Source organism: Tachypleus tridentatus, chromosome 7 (assembly GCF_004210375.1).
Source record: "Tachypleus tridentatus isolate NWPU-2018 chromosome 7, ASM421037v1, whole genome shotgun sequence".
Classification (NCBI taxonomy): Eukaryota; Metazoa; Arthropoda; class Merostomata; order Xiphosura; family Limulidae; genus Tachypleus; species Tachypleus tridentatus.
This window is the reverse complement of record NC_134831.1, coordinates 169198911-169215995: the sequence shown is the minus strand read 5'-3', so window position 1 is coordinate 169215995 and position 17085 is coordinate 169198911. Positions and strand designations below refer to the sequence as shown.

Genomic DNA, 17085 nt, shown 5'->3' with positions numbered 1-17085 from the left:
CCCTTTGAAAATGCTTGGATGTAAAATGAATATTAATAAATTTCAGAGAAACATATTCGTACTGTCACAGGATAGGTACAAAACGTCGTGTTCGTAACACTAACTAGCATAATCTTATAACTTCCATTTTTGAAATAAATAATTGTCTAACAATTAAGCTGCGAATTATCATGTAAAAATATTATCACGTTTAAATGATGAAAACTATTAGCAGAAGGAAAATATACATAATAAGAACAAAGTTTTACTAGAAGATGCAACTAAAAACAAAACAGTAGTAGCTTTAGGTTATACAATAAGTTTAGAATGAACAAAAATATGCCATCTGGAGGAAAACATATATAATCGTAATATCAAACTCATAAAAAATTATTCCAACTACAATGGAGAAGTTTTATGTTTGTTAAAATAACTCAAACATGGATATTAATTCAATAACACCTTTTATACATTTTTATCAACGACCGTTTTGACTTGTTTCGGTTCAATTTGGGCTTATATCGTCGACATAATTTCTTGTCTCATTAATTAAATTAGTATTTAATTTACAAACTAAAGTTCCTTCCTGGGTACAGTAAAGAAAAGACCATATAAATTACAACTTATTGTATTTATTTGTATGAAATTTTTGCTTCAACAGCGATTCAGAATATCCGACCGCTTGTGAAGTAATCACTTAATAAGATTTGGCAAAAAATGAAATAGTAAATGTGGCGCTCAATGAAGAACTTGTCATTGAATTATACCGGTTTAGGGGAATTCCATCCCTTATCAATGACTGTGGACAGGTGCAAATCGAAAGGATACAGTTAGGGTTAGAACAGTGTCGGCGGGATGGATATACGTAAGATGGTTTGAAATTTTGTTTATTCAGTCAGAACGAGGAATGGAATTCCCCTAAACCTCTATAATTCAATGACAAATGTTGATCGAATGATATACTGGACTTTACATTCTCTCGTTAACATTCTAAACAATATGTTCAGGTGAATAATTAACAATAATAAATTATTGTTTCTTTTTCTTTACATTCTCGTAAGATCAAATATTAAAACATTACATGATTTTTCTCTTCCTTGTTAAGTGTTACAGTAAATATCTGACTTTTAATTTACATTTGCACAAGTAAACTGAGCAACTGGGGAAACATTGCTTTAAGTACGTAACGTGGTGCTTCATTAGTTTCGTACGTGTAATGAAGTGCAACTGGAGCCGTTGTTGTTGTGTTTTCTTATAGCAAAGCCACATCAGGCTATCTGCTGAGTCTACCGAGGGAAATCGAACCCCTGATTTTAGCGTTGTAAATCCGTAAACGTAACGCTGTAGCAGCAACTGGAGTCTAAACTCTTTAAACTTCTAGATTCCGTGTCAACACATGTCACGTGACTCCATCAGCTAATCATCAGGAGTCGGTATCCAGACTTCTTACCAGAGGGGACACTTTCGTGACAATGTTACAACACATCAGTTAGTTCCATTTTTTTTATAATTACGAGGGCCCGGCACGGCCAAGTGTGTTAAGGCATTCAATTCGTAATCCGAGGGTCGTGGGTTCGAATCCCGGTCGCACCGAACATGCTCGCCCATTCAGCCGTGGGGGCGTTATAATGTGACGGTTAATCCCACTATTCGTTGGTAAAAGAGTATTTCAAGAGTTGGCGGTGGGTGGTGATGACTAGCTGCTTTTCCTCTAGTCTTACACTGCTAAATTAGGGACGGCGAGCGCAGATAGCCCTCGAGTAGCTTTGCGCGAAATTAAAAACAAACTTTATAATTACGATGTCAGTATATGTGTTACCCATCCAATTGGGTCTATTGATTCTACTGACTTTTAGCCAGTAAGCATGTAAACAAATTTCTAAATAATCTCTCTTTTTTATGGTGCAATAAATACGCTCTTAGTGCTTTTTTGTGAAAACTATCGGTAAGAACTGGAAACGTAAGTATTGATAGCATGTTATTTCTCTTTTCCTGTAACAATGGAATTTACAAAAAAAAAAATATGTCTTAAAATATAACACCAGTTCGGTTTGTTTCTTTGTTGAATTTCGTGCAAAGCTACACGAGAGCTATCAGCGCTAGTCGTTCCTAATTTAGCGATGTAGGACTAGAGGTAAGGCAGCTTGTCATCACCGCCCACCACCAATTCTTGGGGTACCCTTTTACCAACGAATAGTGGGATTCACCTTCACATTATAACGTACCCATGGCTAAAAGAGCATGTTTAGTGCGAAAGGATTCGAACTAGTGACCCTCAGATTACACCAGTTCGATGTCCATAAAACCGTATTTGGTTAAAACGTTCTACGTTATTGTAGTTGTTTGATTGATTCACCATGTAAATCAGTTTTAGAAATTAAAATCTCAATTTACATTTAAGAAATAACATTCAGCCCCCTATTGACCATCTTACGTACTTGGAAAACAATTTTTCTTTCTCTTTTCCATTTTGTTTATGTTAAGCACGTTGGAATGATTTTTTATTACAAACTAAACGTGCTACAGGTATCTCTGACGCTAAGTTACAACGAAAACGAAACACTGAAACAAGCCCAGACTTGCATCCCCGTTTCTTTATCAAGTGTAAACATTGGTCCCAAGTATCACATATAGGTGGGACAATGATTTCACTAGCAGATAAGTAATAATAGATGTTAGCAGTAAGATACTTAAGTTTTAGTATAATACTCCCAGTTTTCCTTTGGAAATACTCCAAACTGCTGTTATTGTTACTAAGAGAACTGAATCACCTGAACTCATGGGTCCATTGTAAACTAAAAGTTTCATCTGCAGAACCTTCCAATGTTGCTTCAGGTTTTGGAAAGTTTAAACAGGAACCAGTTGGCCGCGAATACAGTTTATTTGTATCCCTATGCGTGTCCCAGTAATGATAGTGGGCAAATAGATACGTATTATCTGCATGAGTGGTGTACTTATGACAAAATACTTCAAAATTGAAACAAAGAGGACAATACGTGAAGGAGAACAACCTTGTCAAGTACCTTTAGGAATCGAATCAGTTAAAAAACCAGTACCTTACCGGAAAAATTACGATACATGCCTTTAATATATACAATAAAGATACCCATAAGTCCATATATCTTCAAAATATACCATCAAAGATCATGATTAACTCGGTCAAGAGTTGGACTTTGATGAAGAGAAAAGAATATGAGCAGAATATCTGTCTCCCAAATACAACGTAACAATCTGTTAATGAGATCTACGTTTTGTTTTATGCTGTGATTCTCTATAGGACTGATGTCATGTGAGACCTTTTCCAACCATACAATTATAACTATTTGAGATGTTGTAAGTGTTGTTCACTAGCTGACCTAGTCAGCATTTGTAAAGTAGAGAAAGCTATGCTTCATCCTTGAGGTCTCTGAAATTCATTCATCCCATTGATATGACATTCAGTCTGTTTCAAAGTATTTACACCATATACACAGTAGGGGTCGCTGATCAGTATTTATACCACATACACAGTAAGGGGTCGTTAATCTCGTATTTATACTATATACACACTAGTGGATCGTTACTCTGTATTTATACCATATAGACAGTAGGGGTTTGTGACCAATATTTATGCCATACTAGCTGGGGTACCAACTAGATACTACTTCCTGGACAGAAGTTATGTAAATTCATGATTAATAAAAGGATATATTAGGATATGATAAGTTGTTTTCTTTATATATAATTAAAAAAGTCCATTGAAACAGCAAGACATAAAATTTGAAACCTTAAATTTACATGTATCTCCTCAAGGACCCAACAATTCTTCACGCCAATTTTGGTGAAGATCCATTATAATGGGCGAAGTAGTAGTTAAAAAACCGCAAAACGATAATAAAAAACAACAAAATGAAAAACTGAAAATTTTATTTCGCCATGGACTTAATGAGACTCCATACAAATTTTGGTGAAGATCCATCCAAGCCCTTCGAAGTATTTACATGGACATGCAACAGACAGTACTATCATATTTATATAGATGGCGCCTATGCATTAGATCCGCATGTGACGTTTCATGACGTCATATCTGCTCTCTGAGAATGGAGAAAAATAAAGTTCTCCACGACGGAACATGCAGGCAAAACGGGAAAATCGTGACCCCTATTGCAAATCTAAAAATGCACCCAGGATAAAAAAAAAAATCAGAGATTGCACATCGCGTAATAAAAGGTTTTTTCAGTATTATATAAGTAAGTGTTGCATTATAGTATGATACACAGTAGGGATCGTTGACCAGTATTCATGCCATATACAAGTAGGGTGTCGTTGATTAGAATTTATACTACATACAGAGCAGGGAGAGTCACTTCTGATTATAAAGACTAAAATCGTTTTTAATTATGAACACTAAAATCATTTCTAATAAAAACACTGAAATCGTTTCTTGTTGGGTTTTTTAGGACGAAATTAGGAAAACGCAACTGACGCCACTGTTGAGACTGTCAGCTCGCTGGTACCAAGTAATCAATAAAATGTCTGATGCGACTTCATTACGGGATGTGAAAAGTTATGTAACTGGAGTCTGTTCTAAATATCCTCGTTGGCAGTGGTCTTTTGAAGTTCAGGTACAGCGAAAAGCTGGAGAGAAGCAACCCTGCAGCAAACGAAAAACTCGATCGTTAACAAGAACGAATAATTTATTAAACGTTTTCTTCAAGCACGTCCGGATAAAATGTTGCAAGACTATTTTACAAATCGTTTCCTTTCCCACTGGTTAGATTGGAGTTCAAGGATACTTAAATCTAGTTTTAAGTGTTAGTTTTAAACTAATCTTACTGAGAATTCCACGTCTTATAACTTCGCAACAACAAACATTTCTCTAACAAAAATTATACCGAATATTACTGTTAGCCTGATTACTCGAAATAACGCATAGGAAGAGTAAAGTGTAAACGGTACTCCTGGCTAGCAAATGTCACTGTTAATATATGCATATAAATAATATGCTTCTCGTAACACGTGGCCCTGTTATTTTTTCAGGAAAGATTAGAGATGAATCTTTGTTTCTCAGAGGAAGAAAAAAAACACAGGCGCACTACGGTTTTATCAGTTCTATTTTAACTCGGGTCACTGAGATTTTTAACAAGAAGATGTTACTTATAACTATGTTAGTTATTTTACAACTTGTGTGTTTGTTTTATTTTTGCAGGGTAAAGTTTTCTAGATTTTGTTTCAGAAGTTTGTTTTGAAGTCAAGCACAAAACTACACAATGGGCTATCTGTGGTCTGCCCACTACGGGTATTGAAACGTCCATAGATATACCACTGGGGCTTCTTTAGAAACGTATTAGAACAGTATAAAGACCCAAGTTACGCTACACTGATCAGTAGAGAGAGGACTAGTTATTGTGTCATTAGTTAACTTGAGCTCAGTGAGTTTGTTTGAAAGAGGTATTATAGTTTCAGATAGAGTTCGCAAGAAAGCATGACTTATAACGTTCGGCTCATCATTAGTTTAGCAAACTTTTACAAGCTATAAAACATTTAGACGAAGAAACACAGAAAGCTAAGTAAGTTGTAGTAAAACGATTTTCAACATTCAAATCAGAAACCCACGTGTTAGTCACGAACTATATAAAGATGCGATGGAATTCCATGTATCAAACATACATACTTAAAAGTTTAGCGCTTTGTAAATAGTGTAATGCCTATAGAAACTGATTGCACTTGGAAAAGATATTAATCAACCCTTTTTAACGCAAAATATTCTTGCACTTAGGTCAAAGATGTGTTCAAATATACCCTTTTAACTTAATGACAGTAGAAAACAAACGAGTATGGATCAGTTTAGGTTTCAGGACCATCGAGAAAGAGACTTGCAACAAATCGAACCTTAGCCATAGTAACCAAAGTGAGGCGTCTTATGACAAGTAAGGATCCACAAATTCAAATGTCAGTGGCAGAAGCTGTTCACGTGCCACACACAACAGTACACAACATAGCCAATAAGGATATTTTTCTGAAAACATGACAGTTAAGCAAACTATCATCGTATTCCTGCAGCGACTAGAGCGTAAAACGGGTATCCATGCTATTCCATAATATTACAAATCGCCCAAATCACCAGACCTAGCGTCTATGAATTTCTGTGAGAGTGGACTGTTAGATTGTGTGATTGGTGTTAAATAGACTATCTAAAGCAATCAGGCAGGATTAGTGTATTTTGGATATAACAAGTCTTATGACAGAGACTTCTAAAGTGGAGAATACGTTTCAGATCTATTGTTGAAATGTACGATTGTCAGATAGAGCATGACTGGACGTAGCAACTTGGACTATAACGACGCAGTGAGGCTTCCAAATTGTGTTAATATATGGCGAATCTTTGTAGAATGGACGGCATATCACACTTAACCTGTGTAAAACGTTTTTGATAACATGAAATGCAATGGAATTCATGTTGTTTTTTTTATTAAATACTCGAAACGAAAATCGCCCAACAATGTAAACTTTTAAAATAAAACAAAACATTCACTTTCTAGTCAGTGACCAAAAGATTTACTTATGCTATAGGAAACATTTCAGCAACCTTTATTAAACTGTAAGTATCTAAAGCAAAAGATACCCGTAAAAACGTTATGGAATAATTTAAGTATAAAACTTTACTTTCTAAGCGATGTGACATGTAGCCAGTTAAAATATGTTAAGATTAAACTGTTTGAAAAATTTAGACTATAATACTTTATAATGACAAATATACCTATTGAGTGAATGATAAGTAAATATATACAGAATTAAACCTTCTAAACATGAATATCTTAATAATATGTAATCCTTTGGTTTCACATTTTCTGCTTACTAGAACAATTAATATCTTTTAAAATCCATTTATAATCCTCGAACTGCCACAACGTGGGTTAGCATGTTACAAATCTGATAGAATGAAATCTTCGGATAATATCCATCGCTTTGCACTTAGACACTATTGCCATCTGTTGACGTTTTATAAAGTTTCAACAAACACGCTCGCAGTGAACGTTATACCACCAGTCACAGATATCCCGTTCTTCGTTAAATATCGTACCATTTGGACAGAGAAAACTGTGTCGAAATACAGTGTAGCCCCCAGGACACAGATGCCAAACCTGCCAAGGAATGTATATAAAGATTAGTATTAAGAACTTTTATTCTGTATAAGAAATAATTAAGACCTCCATGAATATGTAACGATGAATATTAACTAGAATAATGAATAACATTTAAAACATAAAACACAGTCAAGCTATGGAAGAAAAATCACAATGGAAAAGTGTACAGCTACGAACAAACAACAATACGCCTGATACAGACAAACCTATGTCTCCATATACTCTGGGTTAAAAAATTATCTTTGTTTTACAATACGTTACAGAGTTATCACAACTACCTGGAAACTTGGATTACCCACTTAGCAACACACTTCTGAATCAATATATGAACTTGACATCCACTTTATGGGTCAGTAAATATTCCTGGAACCTCATCACAGACAAATTCAGTTTGTTTGATTGTTTTTCAATTTCGTGCAAAGCTACACGAGGGCTATCTGCACTAGCCGTCACTAATTTTGCAGTATAAGACTAGAGGGAAGGCAGCTAGTCATCGCCATCCACCGACAACTCTTGGGCTACTATTTTATCAACAAATAGTTGGATTGACCGTCACATTATAACACCCCCACGGCTGAAAGGGCGAGCATGTTTGGTGTGACGGGCATTCGAACCCGCGACCCTCAGATTATGAGTCGAATGCCTTAACCCACCTGGCCATGCCGAGCCGAGCCGAAAAATTCAGTACAAGGAATGTTAAATCCACCTGACAGCCAGTTTCCGGATCAGCAAATCTCCCTGGAACCTCACCACAGACAAATCCAGTATTTGGAATGTGACTGTAAATAGGGTAATCTTTGTCAGGTTTTCCTTTCTTCCTATAAACTCTGAACCTTCTAAAAGATTTTTTAGTTGAAATGACATTCTTAGACCTCAGTTTGTTGAGGGTTTCTGATGATTCCTGAGAAAGAAAATAAAAATATTTTATTGTTATTTCCGTCAGTTTAACCTTTCTGCAGCAATTTTGTTAAAACAATTTATTGAACTACTTTAGGTTATTTTAAACTAATCAAAACTAACGTGATGTATTAAGTTGTTTCTCCAAAATCCTAAATGTATTCTGGGTTCTTCATAAGTTATCCCACGATCAACAGACTTAGTAAAGAATTCGTTATTTCTTGTTGTTTAAATAAGCCGGGTAACTTACGCTTGTTAATTTCTGTTAACACTCCTGTATTTTTTATGTTTGGTAATTTATTTACCAGTAGCGCGGCGCCAAGGGGGGCTTGAGCACCCCAAAATGAGCCAAGCCCATCCTCATCCCCCCAATATTGTTACCTACATATATTCATAAAATATGCAAAACACAATCGTCGTTGTTGCTTAACAATTAGCATCAAAGACACATAGATCTGTAGAACTCAACGTCTTCATCAAGACGGAAGTATGTATCATGCATCCCATAGCAACGTACTGAATGCACTGAAACTCATGCGTTGTATTGCCGCTCTCTGTATAATGCCATTCTATCTTGAGCTTTGACGAAGATTAGACAACCACGTTGATTTCAAGTTACAACAGGTCATCAGGGATTTTACTTGATAAACCAAAGGTTTCACTAATTTCATTTATCTTTTATTGAAAAGTAAAACAGAGCATGCATGTGTATTGTGTATAGGTCAAAACTATGAAGCATTTAGCTGGTGTTGTGTCCTCTGTGAGATCATTTTGCATTGTGTATTAGCCATCCAAAATTGTACTGATGATTGTGAAATACACTTAAGCTTGTGACTTGCAATCCAATTAATGTTATACTTATGACTAGATAACAACCTTACATGTTAACTAACCAAATAATATTTCTAAACAATTCTAGAATGAATTTTAATATTGTCATTGGGCTATTTAGAAGTGCCTAATTTAATGTAATGTAGAAGTTGCATTATTGTAGCAGGTGCTTGTCACACTTATGGTAATAAGAACAATATCACAATCACAGTTTGGCCTGTATGAATAATGTGAACTTATGAAGAAACCAGCCTTTCTGTGAAGGTCAACTGTAATTTAGACATTTTGTTTTGGTGCTACTGTGACCATTCAATATCCAGGCCGCGGGTTTGCTTTGTTCGAGCACGCGATTCCCGCCTCGAACGCCTTAAGCGTATGATCACCAAGCCGCTGATCATGGTGTACGCTCTACGTACGGCTAACGATCGGCTTAGCCCGATCGAGATCTAGATGCCAGCCGCACACCACTCCCCGCTCACTCCAATTAGCTACCCACAGTTTTACAACATGCCCTATTGTTTGTGTTCCCTAATTAGCCCTGAAATTTTACATTATCACTACCCTTTAATTATTTATACTTCATATTGATGGCATTTTGGGAAGCCCCTCTACTGTTTACCTCAGCCCTCCAACGAAAATATCCTGGCGCCGCCAGGTATTTCCTAACATATCTAAATAACACTGAACCTGAATTTCCAGTGATAAAACAATCAAATAGTTCTCTGTTGACTTCAGTAAGGTTGATCGCTCTTTCTTGCTTCGAGACCTGTTTCGTAAATGTATCGATCCAGTTCTTCTGTTTACACGTATTATACATATGTAACCTTCTGAAAAGTACATAGGTTAATTTTTACACTTTTAAAGATTTGTTTTTAACATTTTAGTATTTGATTTTATAATTAGCGTAAATATCCTAGGTTGGACAAATATCTGATAGGTTTCTTTTAGAATTTCGTAAAAAGCCACACGAGGACAATTTGCGTTAGCCGTCCCTAATTTAGCAGTGTAAGATTATAGAGAAGACATGGAGTCATCACCACCCACCGCCAGCTCTTGAGCTACTCTTTTAACGCCCCAACGGTAGAAAGGGCCAGTATATTTGGTGTGACAGGGATTCGAACCCGTGACCCTCCGATTACGAGTCGAGCGCCCTCGTTACTTGGGCATCCCGGGCTTTGATCTTATGACATAAAATTGGAATTATGGAATGTCGTTACTAGCGAAGAAGCTCAAGTGTCGTATTGAAATAACTTTATATTGTTTACTCGTAAATTAATTTGTGGCATTACGTCTTTCACCCTAGTCTGTTACGTAACATATTGCATATCCAAATGTCCACATTAAGAGTCACTGTGCTATTTACACACCGAATTTGCCATTTTAGTCTAAAAGTTACCTTATGCTTTCTCTTAGATAATATTTTTGAATTCCTGAGCTTATAAAGCTCTTTAACATAAGACGGTGCTTCTGTTGTTGTTATCCGTCTTACTGATGGTTCTGGCACAAAACCGTACAAACTGTACACAGCTGGTCTTGTTGGTTTGGGCTGCAACAACTTTAAAAGTGGACGAGTAGTGGTCGATGTTGGTGTGGGAGGGTTAAATATTCGTGAAGCTATTTTTCTTCGGACTGGCCAGAATACAGCAGGACTGTCCACTGAAGATGATATCTCAAAAGGATCTTCGTCATCAGTGTGATGTTTAGGACTAAGGGTAGAGGGCGCAGTTGTAGTAGTGGACGTTGACGTGGAGATGTTCTTGGAACCAGGTCGGAAGGGAAGACGTGGAGGAATGATGGGAAATTTCCGGTTGCGCCTGGAGAAGAAGAGCTTTCTATAAATGTCCTTGAATTCCTTCTCTTTAGATTCCTGCATGGAATGTAAATGTTGAGAATAGCATTTAGTGATAATAATATTACGTTTTAAAGTAAACATGAAAGGATTTGCACGCTAAACAATAGTTACCACTATTTCAAAATAAAACTAATAACAGTTTGTAATAATAATGCAAAGTACGAAAGGGATCATACGATTTCTAAAGTGCATTTTTTGTTTCTTCTTTCATTAAAGAAACGAAAACCTATATATGTATTTGTCCAGCTCCACCTATAAATAATGTTGATTACTACACCTAAAGACAAGGCTTAAGGCTTTCTTACAAGAACTTACCATTATCGACTTGCTGTTTCAGTTATTGGAAAATATGAGACGTGTTCTTTATGATGATAATCGTATCTTCGTTTGCAAATTGTGCAATAACAATATGATACAGTCATATAATACGGTATGGCAGTATTTAAAATACAGTCACTATGGTTTGTTTTTTGAATTTCGGACAAAGCAAATCGAGGGCTATCTGTGCTGTCCGTCCCTAATTTAGCAGTGTAAGACTAGATGGAAGGCAGCGAGTCATCACCACCCACCGCCAACTCTTGGGCTACACTTTTACCAACGAATAGTGGGATTGACCGTCACATATAACGCCCCCACGACTGAAAGGGCAAGCATGTTTGGTGCGACCGGGATTCGAACCCGCGACCCTCAGATTACGAGTCGAACGTCTTAACCCACCTGCCCACGTCAGGCTACAGTTACTATTTTACATGAGTGTGGATTTAAAGTCAAATGTCCTTTGAGGCAACAAAAGTGATAATTTTTTGTTTTTACGTTTAGAAATTCACACATTATGCTCTAAAATAAAACCCAACAAGACTTTAGTACAAAACGTTATTTATAGCACTGGGCTGTAAAAATGGATAGGTTTCAGTTTTTTTAATAAATTAAATAACAAATGTCCTTTACGTATCACATGATCCCTTTAACATTAGTGTTATTGTATTTACAAAGTGTTATAATTTATTAACTTTAATATGAGATATTTATAGTAATTGCCGCTTTTGTCAAATGTGCGTCACGATTCTGGTTGTTTATTTATCAGTACAACTTAGACTTACACGTGTACACATGCTATAATTCTCTGTAAAGCAACCAGATGACATTGTACAGAAGGCTCTGATTCTAACATTAGTATGATGTTGTTCTGTTTTCAAATTCGTAACAAAAAACCGTCATAAATAAAGGGCCTTTTTATCATTATAAATATTTTGTCTTAATATACACGGGCAAACAGGCTACTCCAAATTCTTTATGAGCTTATATTCAGAGCTATATAACTAAACACAAATGACTAAGTATCAGTGAATAAATATACTTGATTTGTTGTTAGGTTAGTTTTATTTTTTGGGGACAGTTTCTACTGTTACTTAAGATTATTGTCCTACTGTTTTGATTATCTTTTACTGTTATAAAATTCAACTGTTTTGGCTAGATTTTATTGTCACAAAACTCTACTGTACTAGTATTTGTGTGAGTGTTTACTGTCATCTAAATGTGACTGTCTTACTGTTTGGGTTCAGTTTTGTTGTAGAAGAGAGTCAAGAATAAACATTCTTGCTTTCAAATTTTTGTTTCAAAAGAAAAGGTACAATAAACTTGGACAATATATACATATATACATTGATAAACGTTTTAACAGTGAAAATCATGTTCTAACCAGAACAAGTTAGGGATAAATGCTCCGAGTTAACTTACCAGTGACGAATATTTCTTTGTTGAACAATTTCTAGGGGCGACGCCTATGGATAATTAAATAAAACAAAAAAGTAAAAATGTCAAACCCTAAAATATTTTCGTTGAACTGTGATCTTTTTAAATGTTTTTTATTGTACGTTCTCTATCAATTTGAGTTCAATTTTACGTCTGTTTCTCACGACTTTCTACACTTGTAAACGTTTTCATTTAGCGCCGTTTAATAGACAGTACTCATAAGAAACATTTTTTAAACATTAATTATACGTGTAGCGATTTGTTATAATTATATAATACCAAATTCTTTCTTTTATTACATTGACTGAAATATTAAAGTTAAAATATTCAAATGATATTGCTCTTGGAGTTTTTGAACGAAACATAACATTACCTTCAACATCAGATCTGAGTTAAAGAATTACCTGTAAATATGCTAAAAGAAAACTGAAATAGAAACCACTACCTCATTCGTGACTTTAACGCAACGAATAATTACGAGAAGGTCGAGATTCACGTGGGTTCTTTAAACGAAACGAACTCGTGTAAAATAACTCAAAGCAAAAATGACACAAAATTTGTTTGGTTTGTTTTGAATTTCGCACAAAGCTACTCGAGGGCTATCTGCGCTAGCCGTCACTAATTTTGCAGTGTAGAGTAGAGGGAAGGCAGCTAGTCATCACCACCCACCGCCAACTCTTGGGCTACTCTTTTACCAATGAATAGTGGGATTGACAGTCACATTATAACACCCCCACGGCTGAAAGGGCGAGCATGTTTGGTGCGACCAGGATTCGAAACAGTGACCCTCAGATTACGAGTCGAACGCCTTAACCCACCTGGCCCTGCCGGGCCAAGGCTAGAGGGAAGGCAGCTAGTCATCACCACCCACTGCCAACCCTTGGGCTACTCTTCTACCAGCGAATAGTGGGATTGAGTGTCACATTATAATGCCACCACGGCTGAAAGGGCGAGCATGTTTGGTGTGACGGGGATTTGAATCCGCGTCTTTCGGATTTTGAGTCGAGTGCCTTAACCACCTGGCCATGCCAGGCCAAAATGACACAGCAAATTTGTTTAATTTCTATGTTTCGAGGCGGCTTCATAGTTGGAGAAGATAAATAACATACTTTACTTTGTAAGAAATCGACATTATCTAGTTTTGAAGTAGTTAATTTGGCCAGTGATGTTCCATTAAAATAACTGTACCTGTATTCCAGATTTTATTTAATATTAAACCCATTTTATATGCAACTGTCTTGTAAACATAGCGCCACCTTTTATCACAAATGAAAGTGCTAGTTATGAAGAATGATAGTCTATAAAACATACATAAGGACCAATGATAACTTCAGTGTTAAGTAGTAGAATTATACAGTAAACAAAGACAAATAAATAGAGGGTAGCCTTGCTTCTTCACGAAATTTAGCTAGTGTTTTTCTCTCTGTCTATAACTTGTTCAGTTAGTCTTATATTTTATGTAGTGGATATTTACATACAAATTATACTTTCTGCGGTGTAAACTATTCATGAAGTTAGGTAAGGGAAACCGAAAACAAAACTAGCTACATAAAGTCTAGCAGATGATAAAATATACTTCATGAAATCATTAGAACTATCGTAGTGTACAACGTTTCATGTGTTGCTTCAGGTTCAGGAAGTGTTACGTTTCATGTGTTGCTTCAGGTTCAGGTAGTGTTTAATTTTATTTGTTTGTTTCTCTGGTTCACACAAGTCTACGTCAGGTCCAGCTGCACTAGCTGTCCATAACTGGGAGATGATAGACTTGAGGGAAGGCTAGTCAACACCACTAACCACGAAATCTTGAGCTACTTAGGTACCAGCGAGCAGTGGGATTGATCATTACTTTACAATGCCCCCATACCTGAAAGGACGAGCATATTAGGCAATTCGAGCTCATGACTCGCAATCTGCAAATCGAGTCCCTTAACCACTGATAATGCTATTCTATGCTCGTCCTACCCATAAGGTCATGCGAGGCCTAAGAATTTGAAGAAAAAAATTCCTTAGAGTGCCTTACTAAGGTAAGAGTACAGAAATATTGCTGGTTCTGTTGTCTAAATCTCTCATTTGGTTTCAGAAGAATTAAATACAAGGTAGTTTACGTGTGTAACACTTCTTTCTACAGGTAAACATGGAGACGACTAAAACCAGTTAGTCGTCATGGAAACCACATAACTCCGAAGTTCATAAATAAAGCAAAGGGCTGTCTGAACATAGCTGTCCCTAACACCGACAACTCGAATTTTACCAATTTTAGGTCAAATATCAGGCTCTTCTTGCTTAATATCATCTGAATAAACATTAAACGTCAATAAGTCTTAATAAAATCATTAAAACAGTTAATTACTTTTAAAAATCGATAAGTAATAGTAAGAAATGAAAAATTTAGCTTTAACACTTTTGTAACTCCAGACATTTTTATAATCAAGAATAAGTGAAAATAAACAGTAATACAACACCATTAAAACAACAATAATAGCAACATTGACACTATAAACAGTAATACAACACCGTTAAAACAACAATAATAGCAACATTGACACTATAAACAATAATAGCAACATTGACACTATAAACAATAATACAACACCGTTAAAACAACAATAATAGCAACATTGACACTATAAACAATGATATAGCAGCATTGAAACATTAATAATAGCAATACTGATAATATAAATCACGATATAATAGCATTGAAACATCAATAATAATAACACTGACAATATAATGAATGATAATATAAAGTGGATATTTTGTTTCCTTGTTACTCACAGAGTGATACAACAAGCACCAATACAGGAACAGTTCTCAGCACCAGCCCGAAGGTCATTTTCTTACCAACATGTACCTGGAACAAAAATAAAACATGATACATTAGTACGGTAATAATCAGATGGTAAATTAGTAAGTACGTTACAAATAAGATTAACCCCATGTTAAAATGATAATCTCAAACGTAAACCAAATTAACTCTTTAGCAATCCGCTTGGAGTAAATTACGTTTCACACTTGAAATATATCTCAGTTACTATTCTTAAGCGATGAAATGTATTAAGTAACTAAATTCAACAGTATTAATTTTCAGTTATTTTTAAAACTTCTAACTGAGACCTCCTGAATACACATGAAGATGGAGATATACAATTAAATTACTTGAGACAGTTAGCTTAACAAGTGAAATTTAAATCAACATAATTCATATCAATAAACAAACAGTCCTAACAACCTATTTTGGAAGCAGAAATAGCATAACAGATAAAGTTAGATGTCATTTCTCATTTTCTTTTGTTATTAAATCCCTAACGACTTCATTAGGTGTTAATTGCATATTCTGCTTTATGGAAGTTAATATTGTCGATTTCGTTGATTAAGTATTTGTTTCCTTCATATGAAAGTTAAAATTTAACATAAAACTGGAAAAGCTTTAGGGTGTTGTTGTCCCTTTTCTCGATCCCTACACCATTCGGTATAAAGTTTCGACTTGCCAAAAATCACGTTAATCGAATCAATCAGCTGTGAGTGTCAAGACACGTAATGGATTATTCCTACAGTAAGGTGGTATTTTTAGTAAAATTACTAATGTTAACTAACATTTATAAAATTAAATTTTGATATACGCATTACAATAATTTTAACGTACACCAAAAGACGATACTTTAAATTATTTCGTGACAAACAATACATCTGTCTACATCCACTGTGTGTTACGTTGTGTCTCACACTTATTGTGTGTTATGTGAAGCTTTGACATCCACGGTTACGGTGCACAAGAATTATTTCGCGCATACACTAAGATCTGAGCTTCACAGTCGTGTATGTATATTCTAAGAAAAACGAGATCAAACATAAAATTCCATGTAAAATTACATAATTAAACTTCTTATGCTTATTAGCATGGAATTTAAGAATGTATATTATTCCAGTTTAAGCCAATTATCCACTTCACTGACACAATCCTGAAGATGCTTTCACTGGAGTGGAAAGTTTATCTTAAAACTGATACCTAAACACCGCCGTTTGTTCGAGAGTATTTAAATTTCTGTTTAAACATAACGACGCAAACACGTCAGTATAAAATACTGAATTTATGAATCTATGCTTCGTTGCAGTTAGATTTGATTTACTTAAACTAAATCAATTATAAGTTTAATATTTATTTCTAATGGATAATAATTAAAGATAATAGAAAAGTCTACCTGTTGGTGTAAACCGGCAGATTGAAACAATGCTAGTTATTTTACAAATCGATCTGATTACAAAGCACCAAACACAAAAGTTTTCCTCTGATTTACGACGCAAACTTTCACACTAAACATCCACTTGCTAACTTTCATGAAATGTATGAACAACTGTACTTGCATCTACCAAAACTTTATACCAATGAAAGGCGTGGTTTATTTTCTAGTGGCGTGTCATCTATCAAGTTAACAAACCACAGCAAACTAACTAGGCTTAACGTCTTAACTTGATTTGTTTGTTTTTTTGTAAACCTCGGACACTTTACAAGAATGTACGCAGTTATAATTATTGTTATAGTATTAGTGTTGGCTATCTTTATAGGTCAGCTAAGACTGTATGTAAAAACATTCAGGATTTTACCCTGAGGGACGGAGGGTCGTTTTCAAATCTGATATTTATTTC

At 35.4% G+C, this 17085-nt stretch overlaps 1 protein-coding gene across 1 annotated transcript; it reads right to left on the bottom strand.

Annotated features, from left to right (window-relative positions):
- Positions 1-6343: 6343 nt before the first annotated feature.
- LOC143257858 (uncharacterized) lies at positions 6344-16769 on the bottom strand. The gene is made up of 6 exons (XM_076516888.1): positions 16641-16769; positions 15217-15292; positions 12424-12467; positions 10174-10701; positions 7813-8007; positions 6344-7103 (listed from the first exon to the last, which is right to left on the bottom strand). Exons 2-6 carry the CDS (start codon positions 15272-15274, stop codon positions 6972-6974), a joined length of 957 nt encoding a protein of 318 aa, XP_076373003.1. The 5' UTR covers positions 15275-15292; positions 16641-16769; the 3' UTR covers positions 6344-6971.
- Positions 16770-17085: the final 316 nt, after the last annotated feature.